The sequence below is a fragment of the Trichechus manatus genome, unplaced genomic scaffold, assembly GCF_000243295.1.
Source record: "Trichechus manatus latirostris isolate Lorelei unplaced genomic scaffold, TriManLat1.0 scaffold00037, whole genome shotgun sequence".
In the NCBI taxonomy this organism is placed as follows: domain Eukaryota; kingdom Metazoa; phylum Chordata; class Mammalia; order Sirenia; family Trichechidae; genus Trichechus; species Trichechus manatus.
The window spans coordinates 12,356,953-12,378,325 of NW_004443973.1; the positions used below are offsets into that span (position 1 = coordinate 12,356,953).

The 21,373-nt window shown below is 36.5% G+C and overlaps 1 protein-coding gene across 1 annotated transcript in view; it reads right to left on the reverse strand.

Moving 5' to 3' along the window:
- The window catches only part of HAT1 (histone acetyltransferase 1), a 48,540-nt gene that overhangs the window by 15,448 nt on the left and 11,719 nt on the right, over positions 1–21,373 (reverse strand). The window contains exons 3-5 of the mRNA XM_004375512.3: positions 20,773–20,848; positions 15,670–15,790; positions 173–352 (exon numbers count right to left, since the gene is read on the reverse strand). Coding sequence (XP_004375569.1) covers positions 173–352; positions 15,670–15,790; positions 20,773–20,848 — 377 coding nt within the window. The remainder of the gene's footprint in view (positions 1–172; positions 353–15,669; positions 15,791–20,772; positions 20,849–21,373) is intronic.

Below are 21,373 nucleotides of genomic sequence, written 5' to 3' on the forward strand. Positions count from 1 at the left end.
AGACACACACACACACAAACACACACACAGAAAATAGATCCCTGTTTTCAATGCCAATAACAACTCATTTCCTGAAGTTAGAACAGATCACTAAAATAACACCACAAAACAGCATACAGGTTTCAGGCAAATGGAATAACTTTACCCAACAAATATTTACTCTTATCTTTACCTTGTAAATCTGAAAGGTAAAGTTTTCTCCTCCTGTTGGACTGGGAACAGAGTAGGTATGGAGTAAGGTTCCAAATGGCTTGAAATCTACTTCCTTTTCCAGCAAAGAAAGAAAGTCATTTGTGTTTGTGCAAAATCCAGGTGGAATGATCTGTCTAATTTTGCCCTCAACATCATCCGCCTAAGGAATGGAGATTTAAAGGACATAAAATTAATAGCAAATTTGGCTTTTAGTTGAATATGCTCAACTTCTTTGAAATGTACAAAATGCACAAAATCACAAAACTCCAGCTAACAAACTAAAGAAGTAAACATACAGTGAACTGGGAAAAGATAAGTTACATGTGCATAAAACTACACTGCCACACAAATTTGAGATAAGCTAAAATATAAATAAAAATAAGAAGAGGCAAGTAGCCTGATATCAAGTATAAGAATAAGGGCAGCACTATTGAAATTCATTATTATATAGAAAATGCTGACTATACCCCTTCACAACAATTTGAACTGGCCAAAACAAAAGGCTGCTTGTTATTTTATATGTGTCAAAGAGATCATATTATCCAAAACATGAAAAGATCACCAGCGGTAGTGAGGTGGGGCTTGAGTCTGAGTAATGAATAGCAACCTCCCAATGAACACGCAGACAGGTCACAACTCCTTCATAATGCAAACTCAAAACTAAGAAGATAGTTTTTATAATATACCCACTTAGGAAATACATAAATTATATGAATGGCTACATTATCCACTCATTCCTATAATGTAGCACAGTTTTTACAGACTTGAATTTGTGAAGGTAAAAAGAGACATGTCCGGACAACGAAATTAAGCCAGAGATTAAAATTACCCTTGTTAAACAACCTTGATGAATGTTAAAACTATCGGCTGAGCAGACTTCATAATCCTTTTCAAAACCCCAAAAGACCACTTGATTGAATACATTTACTACTTCTCTTTAACCATGAATATTTGATGAAGTCCTACAATAAAGTATTACTGCTTCTCACCAGGCAATAAAACTTAATGAATTGGTTTCAACTTAACAAAACCTTATCCCTCAATACAGTCCCCTAAAAGCCTGACATTACATTCAACAAAATGAGCTTGCATTCTATTCGAACTTTTCCCTGAACAATGGGGCCAGGTTTTTACTTAATAGAGTTTGCCGTGAGTTCAGCTGTAATGTTTGTATTGTATCTATTTCCACAAGGACTGACACAAGAACACTTTGTGTTAACTTACTAAGCAGCTCTTTCATACCGTTTACATGCATGATGGGTATTAGTTCTAAACCAAGACCCTTACTACTTAGCATTCAAAACAGGGAAATTAAGATGCTTAGGACAAAATACACTACAAAAGGCTAATACAACATGCTACTAATTCCTGTCCTTTCAACCATCTTTTAACTAAGTAGAAGCAATGCACCTGCAGATGAATAGCACTTTATTATCATTCAGTTACATTTTAGGATATAGAACCAGGGATGGAGTTTATCACAAACAAGTTCTATTCTCAGTGTTCTGGTACCACCAACATTTATATATAACTTGTTTATAGCTATAAAAAAGAGCTTTTATTTAAAATATAGCTCTTCAACATTTTGCCCAACAGCTTATTTCTCATACATTCACCAGGTCCTTGCAATCCATTCACCCCAAAGATCAAATAAACTACATTTGATAGGCCTATCTTTGCTTATTTTAAGAGTAACTATTTGATAAATATTTTTCCCTGAAATTGGTATCTAATGTGAAGAGACCATCTTAAGCATATATTATAGAATTAGTACAATTCCAATAACAGGGGAAATTATAATAATGAGGGATAGTTTTAATAGGCCTGTTGTGTGGTAATAAAATCCAAAATACTGATGAATAAAGTAGTATAATTTTTGTTCGGTTTTTTAAAAAGTTAAGAAAAACTACACTTAAATAAACAGGTTTATAATTTATCAATTTAAAAAAATCACTTCAAGACATTTATAGCATGTATAATTTTAACTTTTGCAAACTTTCCCTATGTCCCGTTTTCTCAATAAGGCACTGCAAAACATGACCAAATCACTTTACATTTCTTGCATTGAAACTACTTCACACATTTCTCAGAAACTAAGCTTCAACTGGCAGTTCTAGTGGAAGACAGAGCAACCCAAACATCTGAACTCAACAAAGTTGAAGGAGAGTTAATGTTTAACTTTTGGCCTTCAGAGGATATCTATATGTTTACTGTAATAAATATCTTCAAATATTTTGCTTCTGGAAAGTTTACATATTAGGAAATATTTTATAGGGGAATAAAAAGGAAGGAATCTGTTACATATGTATAGACTAGAAAAAACGTGTATCTGATTTACTTACATAATAAAACACATTAAGACCAAGTATCTCCTCAAACCTAGAATTGAGGACCTTGCTTCTCTAAGGGAAAAATGTCTGTATTTCTCTAGTAAATGGATTCTGCTTTAAAAAACAAAACAAAACCCTTTAGCCACCATGTCTTACAGATCTGCACTATTTTCTAAAAAAAAAAAAATTTTAAATACCCATTTTCAAATTAGGTAATTCGCCAGGTAATAAAATCATCATTAGAGAAAAACCCCATCTAATCAATTTTTAATTGAATGTAGAGTTACAGGTCAACTGAAACTTTTTCGTTTCAATGCTTGTAGCTAAAAGTCTTTAAATTCTACTTTCTGAAGATCAGTGAAAAATTCCCTATCTTCAAGAACATCGATCTAAACTTCAATTAAGATTATATAAAAATATAAAAAGGATAAAAAATTAAGCTAAATCAAGAATCCAGAATGCAACCTGATATATTTAGCTCATAAGGACATCCCTTACAAATGTTTGCCTAATATGTGGCTATTTATTTAAAAAATAAAATAACTACTCTAGTTAAGTCTTAGGTAGGTCACAATTAAATGTTTTGAACTGTATACTTTCGCTATGGTCAAGTTCCAATATTCTATACTTTGTTATACATGAAGATGTTCATATGAAACAATTTTTGCTTTTCCTCCTCACTGCATAAAAAGGTGCCTAAGAATAACTGGTAATCTGTTATAATATAAATATGTTTACACTCATCTATATTTGTACACATCTAAAAACCCAGTAACAGTCTTTAATTTCTTATCCTAAATAGCACCATTTGTCTGTGGTGAGTTATTTTTGAGGTAGCGATCAAAGGCATGTTAGGTAGGTGATACATGTTGTCCTTTACCTGGCTAAAGTGGCACATGGACTTAACATTAACTATAATTCAAAGAATAACTAAGATATGCTACAAAACACGCAAAAAAAATCCATATCTAGTTGATTTGTTCAATCTGACAATATTTAAGCTTTAACTGTACAAATCGTGAGTACTGTTAGAAATGAAAACTTTTTTAAGTGCAAACCTTTTCACTACTGGAAAAACATAAGGCCATATTATATTTATTTATACTGCACTGGAGTCCTGGTGGTGCAGTGGTTAAGCGTTCTGCCACTAACCAAAAGGTCGGCAGTTCGAATCCACCAGCTGCTCCCTGGGAACCCTATGGGGCAGTTCTACTCTGTCCTATAGGGTCACTATGAGTTGGAACTGACTCGACAGCAAAGAGTAGACTCGAAAGGTACCTAACAACAATAACAACAACAGTGTTTTACTATCTAAACTCACGAACCAAATTCCAAGATAAAAATTTAAATACATAATTTTAAAGCTTTGATATTTCATAAAAAGTACTACCCATAAAGAAAACTGTCACAAGTATCATAAAGAGTATAGTGAAATATTAGTAGTCTACCAATTATTATTTCATTTCTTCGAGATTAAATTTTTATAAGTGCACAGAATTTTGCTATAGAGGCTAAAGAATCTAGAAAATTTTTAAAATTTGCTCTAATCTACTCTGAAACTCAATCACCTTAATGGGAGACAAAGATAAAATAGACTATTGAAATTCACAGATAATACAAGACCTTATCTATGTATTTCAACTTTCTCTACCAAACCTTTCCCAGAATTACCAAGATTAAACAATCTTAGTTATACACACTTTCACTGAAAAGCAATGTAATTACCTCAAGAGAAGACAGGAGGTATTAATAAAAGCAAAGATCAGGGACAAACATAAGATGGGTCTGCAGTGTTGAATAATCAAAAGTTCACTGTACTGTAAAATTCAGAATACTTATGTTGCCTTTAAGGATGGTGGCTAGTGGAGAGATTTTACAAACATCTTGTGTCTCAAGAATTTTTTGTGCAATTGGAAAATTCAGCTTTGAAAGAAAGAGAATGGATGATGAAGGATTAATTTAATGACAAAATTCTAACAAGCAAATCAACTTCTAAACAGATTTGCTATGGCTTCTGACCACCTAAGTGGGCATATTTTTCATACACAGAAATAATACTACATGATGTGGTCTGTCAAAACTCAAATATGGTGTTACATAACAGTCAAACTTAACATATCCAAACAAATCCTATTTTTAAAAAAATATTTTATTTTGTTGTTGGGAATATACTCAGAACATACAGCAATTCAACAATTTCTACATGTACAGTTCAGTGACATTGACTACATTCTTCAGGTTGTGCAAACATTCTCATTCTCCTTTTCCAAGTTGCTGTTGTCAATCTGATCCCATATAGATAGATCTTAAAAGATCATAATGCTCAAGGACATTCTTTCCTAGTTAAGCTAAGCTATTTAGTTTTAAGAAGAGTTCAGGGGATATGTTTGTCTTATGGTTTAAAGATTATCTTAGGGAAATAGTTTCATGCAGCCTCCATGGCTCCAGAAAGTCTGGATTCCATGAGAATTTGAAATTCTGTTCTGCATTTCCCCCCTTCTGATCAGGATTCTTCAATAATGGTAGTTAGGCATCATCTAGTTCTTCTGGTCTCATGGCAAGCAGGCAGTTGTTCATGGGGGCAATTAGCCACACATTCCACTTCCTTCTCTTACTCCTGACTCCTTCGTGTTACTCCAGGTAATAGAGACCAACTGTTGTGCCTTGGATGGTACTTGCAAGCTTTTAAAACCCCAGGCACTACACAATGAACTAGGAGATAGAACAGAAGCACTAAACACATTATTAGACCAATTAACTGGGATGTCCCATGAAACCATGACCCTAAACCTCCAAACCAAGGAACCAAATCCCATGAGGTATTTGGTAGTGCACGAGCAGCCTCAGCAGCTATTTTTTTTTTTTTTTTGGTCCTGTTATAAATGTATCTATCACATGGCTTTTGCCAATTCTACTTTTTACAGGTATATAATTTATTGACAGCAATTACATTGATCTGCTGTGTAACCCTACCCTTAATCAATGCAATTTTCCCAACAAAATTCTTGATTTTTCCCACTTAACCTACTTCTCCAATCTTTCCTATCTCAGTTAGTAGTGCCACTATTGCTTATGCAGTGAGGTCCCCCTTGTTCATCTTGCCCTCATCCATCACATCTAACTCAACAGCAAATCCTACTGGCTCTACCTCCAAAACATATTCTCAATCTGACAACTGAATTCAATGTCTCCTATATTACTGCAATGTTCTGGTCTCCATTCTTTAACTTTTGCCACCTATAATGTGTTCTCTTCATAGCAGCCTGAATTATCTTTTTAAAATGTAAATCACATCATGTGACCACCCACCCCCAACCTGCTTAAAATCTCTAAAGGCTGCCAACTATTCTTATCTTTTCCAAACACCTTATTATGGCATACAAGACCCTACATGATCTAGCTATGCCAACTCTTTCAACATCTCCTATCTCTCTCTCCACCACCACAATAATTTTTAATCACAGTGACCTTTCTGCACTACAAAAATGCCAAGAGTGTTCTTATTTCAGGGTCTTTGCATTTGCTGGTCCTTCTGCTTAGTAAACTCCTCAGCTCCCCCCCACCCCCCAATTATTACATGTCTGACTCCTCTTCATCATTAATGAATCAGCAAAAACATGAATTCCTCAAAGATACCTTCCCTGACCACTCTGTTAAAAGTAAGTCCCTCTCCCCAGTCACTCTATTACCCTAACATGTTTCTTCATGACATTTAATACTATCTGAATTTAACTTGCTTACTATTTCTTTATTGACTCTTCCTCGTGGCTAGAAAGTAAGCTGCATGAGAGCAGTGACTATTTTGTTTGCCACTGTATCATCGGCATCAAGAACACAGAAGGCACTGTGGAATGAACACTCACACATATGCCCCACATCTACTACCCAGTCTTTTTTATATAAAGGAAAAAAAGTCTCTACTTGAACATTTAATAAAAATGATCTCTGACCACGAAGTAAATAATTACCCCTACAAAATGACAGTATAAAATATTGATTCCTTACTCCTAACACAGTATTTCTAAAATGGTAACACCTGGTTTTCAAGAGTGGAATGATTCTAGAAGTCAATGCAAATACATAGCTATTTTCACTGCATACGGCATTTGACAGATCTATCAATAATAAGTCAATAGTTCCTTCGGAAGAAATCAATTCTGCTCTATGGGCCTCAGCCAAAAAACAAAATAGAAAAACCTCAAACAACAGTGAATTTTGTACAATACAAGAGAAAATATTACCTGTACTTTTAATAAGAAAGCTAGTTGAATTTTGGACTGAACAATTTAATAATCTAATAAGAAGTATTCAATTAAGGAAAAATTCCATTTTAATAAATCTATGTTAAATGCTAGTTTATCTAAGATTAAATCTTTTCAAACATTAAATCACCACAACTACAGTGTCACTCAGAATCACTTTTATATCTGCAACATTTCAAAAATTCCCAAAGGATACAAACAACTGAATAAAACAAACATTAAGTGCAGTTACATATTTATTTGGCAAGCTTAGTCATCTCAAGCACGGCTGGGAACTGGGAGCAAAACAACCAAAAACAAACTAGGTATTCAAAATATTTCTGACACTAAAGTTGAGTAATGAACAAAAGAGACTGCAGACTTTTTTCATGCTGTACACAATTTATGTTATACATGATACCACTAAGCTTAGTGAGATTTTTTTTTAACACATAAGACATAAGGAGATTATCTGCAAGAGGGAAGCCTCTCATAATGACAGCAGTAAATTGAAAGCTAATAGCATGCCAGCATAGGAGAGGGGAAAAAAATGAATGAAATGCACACGGTAAAAAGTAGAAATAAAAACTAATAAGCACAAGAGTTCAGGCCCATTTAGAAAATGTCATAAATAGTCCTGACATCTTTTAATCAGGGCATTACTACATACTACGCAGAATACCACTAAGTGATCATCTAGTACAGTCGCAATTACTTACCAGTTGTGTGACTTTGGGCAAGTCCTTTACGATAAAACAGAGCCAAGAAAATTCAATAGGGAGTCAAATACACCAGAAAAACCTAGCCTGTTACAATTGAGCTCAAAACTTAACTGAAATTTCTGACAGCCAAGACAAAAAAGGTAAAACATGAGGGATTACAGAGTTTTCTTCTAATAAAAAGCCAGGTTATATGTTAAAAAAAAAAAAACCTTCCCTTCATATTAAATTATCAGAAGTACATTACATGCATCTTTTATGCAAGTCACATTAAACAACAATCTAGCCCTTCTGGTAGATTCAGATGTAACTAGTTCTAGTTCCAGTTCCAGACACTATACTGGGCACTTTTATATACTGCATGCTGTCTCATTTACTATTCATAACGTCCTACGACTGTTACCCTCTGATGAAACGAATTTAAGAGATTAAGTACTATATTACCCAAAGTTGCCCAGTTAAACAAGATACGTAGCCAAAATTGTAACCTAGTTCTCTGAAGTCCAAGGCCTGCTGCCTCCTTGTTTCTTGATTCATCTGCTTCATATCAGTTTCATTAACAGTTTATTATGAAAATGAAAGACCCTAACTTGCAGTCTTGCTCAAATGGAAGACTATCACATCTCTGCAAAAAATGTGCAAGAATACATACAGGCATTGTAAAGATTTTTCTCAAAGAGTAGCTCAAATGTTTGAATACAGAATCAATTAAAGACCCTAAATTCCCCCCATATACCATGGAAAACATGAATTTAGCCTTGAACATTCTGTGTGCAGGAATTACCAAGTGCTGCCTTACCACTACCAAAATAAGAAGCCTGTGGACTATTTTATTCTGAGCAGAACTGCCCTCTCAAATAACTAAATGAGTTGACAGTCACTTAAGGGTATTTCAGGCAGTCTCTGAGCTTTTCTGTTGTATTCTGCTATTTACAATAGCCCACACTGTTAGGGAAGTCTCAGAAGGTAGGACATGGGGGTCCACAAGCTCCCCCCCTACACACATAATCTCAAAAAAAATCCAGCAGAAACAATGCAGTTACCCAAAATACATCAGTCAACACTAAGACATCAAGTTTCTTTGCTTTGGGTTGGAGTTAATAACTAAATGAACCATTACACAGATTTTTACTGTCTCTGTTTCTTCTATTACTCATTCCACAAATCCAATTGAGTCTGCACCATTCTCTTTTACTGGCCTTCTTGCTTTAACTATTGCAGTAGCCTCTTTTATTTTCCTCTTTCTCCCCTCAAATCAATTCTTCACACTCTAGCCAGAGTAGTTTTTGTGAAGATAGGTCTGATCATTTCGTTCTACTACTTAAAAATCCTTCCATGGCTCACACTGCTAACAAGATAAACCCCAAAATATTTAAAACACAAAAAAAAAAACAAAATTGATTCTATTGCCCTTGAGTTGATTCTGACTCACAGCGACCCTACACATCAGAGTAGAACTGTCCCATCGGGTTTCCAAGGCTGTCATCTTTACGGAAGCAGACTGCCAGGTCTTTCCCCCATGGATCGGTTGGTGGGTTTGGACCTCTGACCTTTCAGTTAGCAGCCACTTAACCAATGCACCACCAGGCTCCTTCCAAAATACCTGGCATAGCACAAAAGCCTTTCATGATTTAACTTCTGCCCAGCACGTTTCTTGCCTGGTATCTCACAATCTCCTATATTTAGAACGTGCTACAGGCATATCAAACAATTCGCTCCTCCCTCTTATTTTACTCCAGGTAATAGAGACCAACTGTTGTGCCTTGGATGGTACTTGCAAGCTTTTAAGACCCCAGGCACTATACAATGAACTAGGAGATAGAACAGAAGCACTAAACACATTATTAGACCAATTAACTGGGATGTCCCATGAAACCATGACCCTAAACCTCCAAACCATACTTTCCTGCCTGGAATTTCCTTCCTCACCCCTTCCTGTCTGCAAGGAATAGGCTTCTAGGTTTTGCATAAACTCCTCCATAATGTTTTCTCTACCCATCCTAGACAGAGATCCCATCTCTTTGCTACCACAGCCATCTCTTTTATACCACTGACCACACTGTATTTGTCTGAATGCTGATCTCTCCCACCGGACAGCAGACATCTGAAGGGTGCAACCCTGTGCTATCTTAGATTTATATCCATAGGGTTTGATTACTAAAGAGCACTCAATAAACATTTACTTCATAAATGGATCAGTGGAGTCGTCTCTAAGTATGACTACCAACTCAAAGAACAGAGCATGTCTACACCAGCAACTGGGAACCTTACAGAGGTGTCACAGTGTATTCCACTTGAATAGGAAATAAACAGTGGCTTCTCTAAGTTACCATGCCCCATACACTGAAAGAAGTTGTACACAGCTGAACTCTGAGAATCTTCATAGATATCCATGCATACTTTTCTTTAAAACCTTAGCTGCTGAGTCCTAAGTTAGGCTTCTAAGTAGGGAGCTCCTATGTATTACCAGCATACTAGGTCATTCAATTATATTTTAATTTCTTTAGCTCTTTAAAGCTTTACAATCTTGAAGAGTCTCCTTTCAAAATGCAAGTATCTTAACATAAATTTCCCTTAGACTGCAATCAGCTATCACTCTAACAAAAATGAACTGACAAGTCACCTGAAATTTATTAAATTAACAAGTATCTATTGAGAAACTACTTTGTTTCAGACATTCTAGGCATTTAGGATGAAGCAATAAACAAAGTCCCTGTCCTCATGGAGCTTATAGTATAGCTGGAGAGATGGACAAACATGGAAATATATTTTAGGAAAAGATACTTGCTACAAAGAAAAACAAAGAAAGGTAAAGTGTTAGAGTAGGAAGCATATTTTAGATAAAGAGATCAGAAAAGGCTCACTGAGGAGGCCACAGGTTTCTGAGACCAAGAATGGAGCACAGAATAAGAACTAGGGGAGGGATGACTAAAACAGAAGAGGAAAAGACCCCATCAGGAAAAAATGTGTCAACGATAAATTTCCTTGATATTATAATTCTGCCCAAGACAGGCTATCCAGATATTCTACATGCCAATCCATGTAACTAAAACACCATTAATTGTATGTATATTTTTAATTTTCTTTAAAGTATCATTTCAAAGAAATCTCAATAAAAAAGTACTACCATCCATCCTTCTCATTTTGACCAGCTGACAGACATCTCTGTTCTATTGAAGAGATCCAAAAGATGACTGCAAATGGCATTACAGCCAGTATAGCATGGGTTAAGAAAATGTTTAGGCATTCTTTGATGGTTACGGGGGTGAGGAGGGAGGGTGAGGGTTATCTACTAACTAGATAGTAGATAAGAATCATCTTAGGTGAAGGGAAGGACAGCACACACTACAGGGGAAGTCAGCACAACTGGACTAAACCAAAGCTAAGAAGTTTCCTGAATACAATCAAATACTTTGAGAGTCGGAGTAGCAGGGGTAGGGGTCTGGGAACCATGCTTTCAGGGGACATCTAGGTCAACTGGCATAACAAAGCTTATTAGGAAAATGTTCTGCATCCTACTTTGGTGAGTGGCGTCTGGGGTCTTAAAAGCTTGCAAGCAGCCATCTAAGATGCATCAATTGGTCCCAACCACCTGGAGGCAAGGAGAACAAAGAAAACCAAAGACACAAGGAAAGTAGTAGCCCAAGAGACAGAAAGGGCCACATAAACCAGAGACTTCATCAGCCTGAGACCAGAAGAACTAGATGGTGCCCAGCTACCACTAATGACCGCCCTGACAGGGAACACAACAGAAAGTCCCTGATGGAGCAGCAGAAAGATGGGGTGCAGAACTCAAATTCTAGTAAGAAGACCAGACTTAATGGTCTGAGACTGGGGGTACCCCAGAAAGCATGGCCCCTGGACTCTCTATCAGCCCAGAACTAAAACAATTTCCAAGGCCAACTATTCAAACAGGTATTGGACTGGACTGTGGGACATCAAGTGATTCTCATGAAGAGTGTGCCTCTTAGTCAAGTAGATACAAGAGACCAAAGGGGCAGCTTCTGTCCAGAGGTGAGATGGGAAGGCAGAGACGGTTAGGAGCTGGTTGAATGGACATGGGGAATCAAGGGCAGAAAGGAGGAGTGTGCTGTCGCAGAATGGGGTGAGCAATTAGGGTCACATAACAATGTACGTATAAAATTTTGTATTCTGTATGGGAGACTAACTTGAAATGTAAACTTCAATTAACTACAACAATAAAAAAATAAAGAAACACTTGAACCTCCAAAAAAAGAAAATGTTTAGGAGTCACACAAATCTGAAACAATGTAAGCTCCACCATTTGGGAAGTCTTAAAGCAACTTGCCTCTTGTTTCCTAAGCCTCTATTCCCTTATTAAGAAGAACACAAAACAACATATATGGGTAATAATTCCTATCCTATGGGATTGTTGTGGGGATTAAAGAGTCGGTATAAGTAAGAGCCACCACCCATCCGTCAGTTTGTCCTATCGTGGTGGCTTGCGTGATGCTGTGATGAGGGAAGTTATGCCACTGGTATTTCAAATACCAGCAGGGTCATCCATGGTAGACAGGTTTCAGCAGAGCTTTCAGACTAAGACAGACTAGAAGAAAGCAAGCAGGGCTTAGAACCCCTGCTGAGAATTTGCACTTCTAACAAGTTCCCAGGCAATGCTAATGTTGCTGGTTAGGACCAATTCTGAGAACCACCAGTAGACCAGTGCTTCTCAAAATTTATTATACATAAGAATCACTTGTTAAAATGTAGATTGATTCAGCATATCTGGGGTGTAAAGGCAAATTCTCAGCAGGGGTTCGAACCGGAATAAATCAGTTTGAAGTCCTGGAAGAAAGGCCTGGTAATCTACTTATGAAAATTAGCCAATGAAAACCTTATGGATTGCAACAGAACCCTGTCCAACTTGCTAGTTTTGGACACAACATCAGGAGGGATCAATCGCTGGAGGAGGACATGATGGATGTTTGGTGAAGTAGAGGACTAATGGCAGCTATGTATCTAAAAGTAAAAGCATACAGTATGGTTACCTGCTATAGTAGATAATAGATAAGTCTCAGTTCATTCAGTTAACCAGCCAAATTACTAAATTTGGAGCATAAAGGTTGACATAATTTGTTGATTTATTAGCATTAGCAACTACAAACATCCTATCCCTAGAAAACACTGGAGAATGTACACTAGTGTTCCTAGATTACAACACCAACAAAAACCCCTTACTGTTGAGTCAATTCCAACTCACAGCGACCCTACAGGACAGAGGAGAACTGCCCCATAGTGTTTCCACGGAACGGCTGGTGGATTCAAACTGCCAACCTTTTGGATAGCAGCCGTACTCTTAACCACCAGGGCTCCGTTCCTAGATAAGATGTCTAGAAAAAAGTCACTTCAAGTATTGAGAAAAAGTTTTAACAAAAAGAGAGTTGGGAAAAAAATGTAAAGTCAGAGTCTAAAATCAGTTTAAAGTTGTAAAAAAGCCTCTTTCGAGGAACTGCTATTTCTACAGAAGAAGAAAGTTATACAGTATGTGGTAATACATAACATCTAACATCTTCATTTTCCGTATTTTAATTCTGTGCCTAGTTGTGTGTATCACAGTACTGTCAATAATATGACAATATTTGATTTGATAGAATTTGCTGGATTCTTAAGTCTAGAAGACAAGAGAGTTTACTGAAAGAATGTAATTTCCAACTTGGAGATTTTACAAATTCAGCAACAAAAATGGCATTTTGTTTAAAAGAAATCAACTCTATGAAGCAATTCTTTATAAAAAGTTTCAATACTTTTAAATGAGAAATACCCAGAAACATAACAAGTCTAAAACATGATTTTAAGGCCTCCAAAGATACACACTGATCTCACATGAATCCCCATCCTAACATCCCCAAAACTCTCAACTCATTACAGCAGTAACTCAACTCCCAAATCTCATCTAATTACCATCAGCTCAAAATTTCACAAATCTCATCATCTAAATCAGGTATAAGTGAGAATGAATGATCCATCCTGGGGCAAAATTCCTTTCCATCTGTGGACCTGTGAAACTAGAAAACAAATTACCGCTTCCAAAATTCAATGGTATGGCAGGAATAGGAAAATAGTTATAGACATTCCCATCCCAGAAAGAAGAAAATGGAAGGAAGAAAGGAGTCACTGGTCCCAAGCAATCTGAAAATCCAGCAGGGAAACTCACTAGGTTTCAAGGCCTAGGAATAATTCTCTGTGGCCTGAGCTCCATCCTCTGGGCCAAGGCTCCACCATCTGAGTCATTCTTCCTTTTTTTGAAGGGTAACACATGTTCAAAGCTGAGTTTTATGAGCCTGTTTCCTGCCTATAGAATTTTGGGAGTCCAAAAGTATCCCTTCATTTTGTCCTATCCCTGTCCCTTTCAGTCCAAGCTGGCAGTGTTTCTGCTGATGTGATATTCTCAAAACCCTTGTGGGTCTCCCATATACGTTACCATTAGACAAGAGGGTCCTCCACAGATCTTTCCTGAATCTCTATTCCATCTTTATCCCTGCCCTTTGCTGAAGTGATTAAGGGAATCCATGAGTCACTCATCTAATCTCTTTAGCACATCCTTGGATTTCTCTCCAGAGCACACTTCCTGAAGGTGAATCTCATAATATTCACATCTTCTGCAATCTGCATAGGCTGAGAATTTCCCAAATCATCAAGCCTTTTTTGCTTCAGAGTTATTCCCTCAATTTAACTCTTTCCTCTCAAATTTTACTATAAGCAGCAAGCGCAAACAAGGCACACTTTCAACACATTGCTTGGAAATCTCTCAGCTAAATATCCAAGTTCATCATTTACAAGTTCTACAGGATACAATTCAGCTAGGCTTTCTGCCACTATAAACAAGGATCACTTTTCCTCCGGTTTCTAAGAACATGCTCCTCATTTCGTTCTGAGTCCTCCCCAGCAGTGTCTTTAACATTCATATTTCTACCAACATTCTGTTTATGATGATATATGTAATCTCTAAAATGATATAGGCTTTCTCTCCCATGCTCCACACTTCCTTCTAGGCTCTCACCATAACATCCATATTTCTATCTCTATTCAAGGCAACGTAGGCTTTTTCTAACATGAGCCTCAAAATTCTCCCAGCCTCTCTACCCATTTCCCAATTCCAAAGCCACTTCCACATTTTTAGTTATTTGTTACAGCAGCACCCCACTTGCTGGTACCAAAATCTGTTAGTTTCCTGTGGCTGCTATAACAAATTACCACAAACTTAGTGGTTTAAAATAACAGAAATTATCTCACAGTTCCAGAGGCAAAGTCTGAAATCATTATCACTGAGCCAAAATCAAGGCGTCAGCAAGATTGCACTCCCTCTAGAGACTCTAGGGAAGAATCTGTTCCTTGCCTCTTCCAGCTTCTGGTAGCTACTGGCATTCCTTGGCTTATGACCACATAACTCCAATCTCTGCCTCTGTGGTCACATTGCCTTCTCTTCCGTCTGTTGTCAGATCTCTTTCTGCCTCCCTCTTGTAAGAGTGCATATGACTGTATTCAGGGTCCACCCAGATAATCTAGGATAATCTTCCCCATCTCAAGATCCATAACCTAATAATAGCTGCAAAGTCCTTCTTTGCTATATAAGTTAACATTCACAGGTTCTAGGGCTTAGGACATGAATATCTTCTGGACGATTATTTAGGTGACATACTCAGGTACATACTCTTCAATTCCTCTCTTTGCCTTCACTCTCTTTCGTCCATTCGTTTCTCAAATACTTTTATAATCAGCTTATTTATCCATGTTCATAAAGGATATACTACAAAATTTGTGGAATCTGAAGTACAGAGAGAAAAATTTAAATAAGCAAATTCTGCATGAAATAAAAGTAAAAAACTTTAATATTTCCCTTCATCTTCTTCAACTTCTAGGAAAAGAAATAATTTTCATATCCACAATAAAAAACAAAGTTGATAAACTGAATGTAAAAGAAAATACAATTTGGATCATAAGAGCAAAGGTTTTTATGGAGAAGGTCCACCTAGGAAACAGAACAGGCTATGGATTATGATCCCTGGGTTAACTGAAATGACAGGAACACAATTGCCTACACAACTAAATATTGATATATGATTTTATGAGCACTACATAACAGATTATCTCCTCCCTCAAATCTTTGCATTTTAAAGCCTGTTCTAAACTCAACTGGAAAATAGTTTAAAATAAATTTCTTCTTACCTCCACACAATCAAAGTTCTCATCAACTTTAGATGCATATTCAACACGGAACATTGTTGACAGGCTACCAGCAATATAGTATAAAAGGATCTTCAGACCCTTGTAACCAAAAGCAGTTTCACTAAAAGGGAAAAAACCAGCAAAATGAATTTTTGCAAAGTCATTACAAAGTATTAACCCTGTGTATAAATAATTTTAACTGAATGAGCAGTTTCAAGATTTTAAACTATACTTATTTAAAAAAAAAAAAAAAAAAGGAAACACGTATTTGTAATGAAACTATGCCTAAGTTTTCCTCATTTATAAAACGGAACAAGTAATAGTACTCACCTTAGGGTTGTTTGGGTTAAATAAGTTAAAAAAAATGTAAACCACGTACAACAAAGTTGTGTACAGTAGAAAAAAGTAGCAATGATACCAAGATCAAGACCAATGTCATGCTTGGGTCATGAAATACAGTGTTATCATGATTATGTGACTGCCAACTGCCTACCTTAAAAGAGTGGCATGCAAGGTCAGCACTTTCAGTGATACTGTGCAAAACAGACAGGTGCATGTGCAAAATGCCATTAAGAAGCAGTACCTGTAAGACTAGATCTTATCCATGAAGATATTACCACAAGAAACGATTTTAAAAAGTAGTTGAGAAAAAGAATAAATATCCCATTAGAGATAGAAATCCAAAGAGAAAATATTCTCATTTTTATAATAAAAGCTATTTAAAATAGGAAAGGTTCAAATTTTTATATGAATCTATATACAACAAAATGTAATTATAAATATTTAAAAGCTCATAAAATCCCTTATCTAATACATTAAAAATGAGAAATTCTCAGGAAGTTTGTTTCATGAAGAGACATTTATCATTTTAAAAGCACATTAAATAAATGTAATATTAAAATAATGTACAGAAAAGAAGCCATGAAAAGATTATTTTAAATGTCAACTGTTCCTTGGGAAAACGGTTGATTCCAGAACTAGCAGGCAAAGTACAAAATTAATCTGAAGCATTTTATATCAGAAATTAAAGTGTCCCCCAAATGATGAGGGAATTTTCAACAGGACTCAGAAGTTAGCTTGACAGGGTAGCCACTTGCAAAATCTGGGATAACTGACAAGGGCGTCAAGTCCATTCAATGGGAAAAGAATAGTCTCTTCAATAAATGGTGCTGGGACAACTGTATCTCCACATGCAAAAGAACGAAGTTGGGCCCATGCCTCACATCATATATAAAAATCAACTCAAAATGGATGAGTCACTTAAATATAAAAACTAGAATCATAAAACTCTTAGAAGAAAACAGAGAGATAAAGCTTTGGGTCTAGTTTTTGACAATGAATTCTTAGCTATGACACCAAAAGCATGAGCAACAAAAAACAAAACAGGTAAGTTGGATTTCATCAAAATTAAAAACTTCTGTGCATCAAAAGACTTTATCAATAAAGTGAAGAGACAATCCACACAACAGGAAAAAATATTTGGTAACCCCAATCTGGTAAGAGTTTACTATCTGGAATATATAAAGAACTCCACAACTCAACAACAAAAAGACAAACAACTCAATTAAAAAATGGGCAAAGACTTGAACAGATATTTCTCCTAAGAAGATATATAAGCACATGGTCAACAAACACATGAACAGATGCTCCACAGTCATCAGTCATTAGAGAAACAAAAATCAAAACCACAATGAAGTACCACTTTCCACCAACAGGATGGCTATTATCAAAAAAACAAAAAATAACTAGTGTTGGAGAGGTTGTGGAGAAATTGGAACCCTTGTGCACTGCTGGCAGAAATGTAAAATGATGCAACTGTGTGGAAAATAGTTTGGTGGTCCTCAAAAAGTTAAACATAGAGTGAGTGGTGTCTGCGGTCTTAAAAGCTAGCAAGCGGCCATCTAAGATGCATCAATTGGTCCCAACCCACCTGCAGTAAAGGAGAACAAAGAACAACAAAGACACAAGGGAAGTATTAGCCCAAAAGATAGAAAGGGCCACGTAAACCAGAGACTTCATCACCTGAGACCAGAAGAACTAGATGGTGCCTGGCTACCACCAATGACTACCCTGACAGGGAACGAAACAGAGTCCCGGATGGAGCAGGAGAAAGGTGGGGTGCAGAACTCAAATTCTAGTAAGAAGACCAGACTTAATGGTCTAACTGAGACTGCAGGTACCCCAGAAAGCATGGCCCCCGGACTCTCTGTCAACCCAGAACTAAAACAATTCCCGAGGCCAACTCTTCAGACAAAGATTAGACTGGACCACGGGACAGAAAAGGATACTCGTGAAGAGTATGCTTCTTAGCTCAAGCAGATACATGAGACTAAATGGGTAGCTTCTGTCCGGAGGTGAGATGAGAATGCAGAGAGAGGGCAGAGAGGGTCTGGAGCTGGTTGAATGGACACGGGAAATCAGGCATGGAAAGGACGAGTGTGCTGTCACAGTATAGGGAGAGCCATTAGAGTCACATAACAATACATGTATAAATTTTTGTATGAGAGACTAACTTGAATTGTAAACTTTCACTTACAGTACAACAATAAAAAAATAAAAAAGTTAAACATAGAATTACCACGTGACCCAGCAATTCCACTCCTAGGGATATATCCAAAAGAACTGAAAGCAGGGACTCAGATACCTGTACACCAATGTCCACTGCAGCAATGTTCACAACAGCCAATAGGTGGAAACAACCCAAGTGTCCACCAACAGTTGAATGAATAAACAAAATGTGGTATATCCATACCAAAACTCAAAATCAAACCCAGTGCTGTCGAGTCAAATTCTGACTCATAGCAAGCCTATAGGACAGGGTAAAACTGCCCTATAGGGTTTCAAAGGCTGAAATCTTTAGGGGGAAGACTGCCGCATCTTTCTCCTGCAGAGCACCTGGTAGGTTTGAACCGCTGACCTTTCAGTTAGCAGCCAAGCACTTAACCACCGCACCGCAATGGAATATTTTTCAGCCATAAAAAGAAATGAAGTTCTGGCACGTGGATAAGCCTTGAAAACACTGCGCGGAGTGAAATAATCCAGATACAAAAGGACAAATACTATAAGATTCCACTTAAATGAAATATCTAGAAGAGGCAAATGTATAGAGACGAAAGTTTATTAGTGGTTACCAGAGGCTAGGGGAGGGGGGAGTGAGGAGTTACTGCTTTAGGGGTACCAAGTTTCTGTTTGGGATAATGAAAAACATTCGGAAATGCACAGTGGTGATGGTTGCACAACACGGTAAAGGTAATTAGTGTCACTGAATTGTACACTTAAAAATGGTTAAAATGTCAAATGTTTTATCATATATATTTTATCACAATAAAATTTTAAGAAATTACCAACAATAACAGATTATAGCCCACTGAATTAAAAAAAGAATTCCTGAGTCCATTCCGGTACAAAGAAAGAAAGAAAGAAAGGGGGAAGAGAAGACTTCGTTATAGTAGAATGCCAAGTAATAAACATGGAAGGAATAAGAGTTAGAAAATCACCATTTTACAACCATCATAGTAAAAAAACTGATCGAGGCAAGAATCACTAATACATGCCAAAACTACTGAGTGTAAGTTTAATAGGAAACAGGTTACTTTCAGTTTTAGAGTACCTCCCCACCGATGACTTATAAATTACAAAAGGAAACATACTAACCTTAAAGTGGAGAAACCTGGCAGACACCTCTAAAACTAAGTGATACAAGTTAACCAACAATGGGACAAACTGACATGGACTTCTGATGTGATACACTGAGAAGGACACAATACCACTTGTTTGGTGGTACTGAAAAAAAAAACATTTTACCTGAATTTAATCATGAAGACATAACCAGATGAATCCAAAACGAGGGTTCTACAAAACCCGCCTATACTCCACAAAAATGTCAATGTCATGAAAAACAAAGAAAGGCTGAAGAACTGCTTCGGATTAAAGGAGACTGAAGAGATATTACAAGTAAATACACTATGTGATTCTGGACTGGATCCTGGATGGGGAAAAACTGCTATAAAAGAAATTACTGGGACAACTGGCAAAATCTGAAATATGTATAACAATGTTAAGTTCCCTGAGTTATGATAATTCTACCACGGTTATTATCCTTGTTTTTAGGAGACATGCTGAAAAATTTAGGAGGAAGGTATCAGGATATATCTGCAACCTACTCTCAAACGGTTCAATAACAACAACAATACATTTATACAAGAAGAGTGAGTGATTAAAGCAAATATGGCTAAACGTTAAGAACTGGTGAATCTAGGTAACGGGGTTCACTGTACTAGTCTTGAAACTTGTTTGCAAATTTGAATTTTTTTTCAAAATAAAAAGTTTTTAAAAAAGAAAATAATATATGCTGTACTTGAAGTAGAGTCCCTGAGTGGCACAAACGGTTAGCTTGCAGCTACTAACCAAAAGGTTGGCAGTTCAAACCCACTCACGGGCTCCTTGGAAGAAAAGCCCGGTGATCATAGAGCCATGAAAACTCTATGGAGAGCAGTTCTACTCTGCAACACATGGGATCGCCCTGAGTCAGAAATGACCTGACAGCAACAGGTTTGGTTTTTGGTACTAGAAGCAATATAGCAAACTAAAATCAAACCCGCTGCGATCAAGTCGATTCTGACTCATAGTGATCCTATAGCAAAATGGGAGGCAGAAAAAAGTAGCAGTAATTACATACATATATATATACATACACATATATACATACATATACATACATATATATGTGTGTGTGTATATATGTATATATATATATATATATACACATATATATATATATATGGGCTCTGGAATCAGATTGCCTGAATCTGAATGCCAACTATTCTTATGTCCTTAGGCAATTATCCAATGCCATCAATGTACGATGTAATGAATAATACCATCAGACACTAATGTTGTGAAAATTAAGTGATAATCCATTACAGCACTAAATGATGGGTATTCTATATTAGATTTGGTGTCATGATATAAAAAATGCCATTTCAATACATTTAAAATTAAACTACATGAAAAATAACAGGAAAGAATATCTGATACCTAAATCTAAAGAATATATTTTTTTATGCCATACTCATTTGGCAAACTTTTTACTAAGTTACTTACTCATCCCCAAAGAGTTGGTGGGTATATTCAGGAAAGAAAGTTCTAATGTCATTCTCAAGATCTTCAGGAAAACGAACTGTTTAAAAGGGGGAAAAAAAAAAGTATAAGAAATATATAGATATTAAAGATATTAAGACGACAGACACTTCCATTTCAAGAATTTCACTATAAGACACAGCCAACACTTTTCTCACTTAAAATGTCACTTCTCTATTATATGATTTACACTGATTTTCATGAGACTAATGAATAATGAAAACTAGAATATCATTTTGAGTGCTTCGGTTTCAAAACCCCACTGAGTCTAAGACAACTAGGTATGATGAAGGCACCACCTGATTTAGTTTCTATTTTTCTATATATTTAAACACAGTGAAAAAGTTAAAAAAAAAGGAGGGGGCACTTTGAGGTAAGAAAAGGTACAGCATCTAGTATAAAAAACATTCTAAGAACAAGAATATTACATTATCACATTATGCTAAGTGAAATAAGTCAATCACAAAAGGACAAATATTGTATGAGACCTCTACTGTAAAAACCCATGAAAAAGTTCACACACAAAATGTAACAATCTTTGTTGGTTACCAGGGATGGGAGGGGT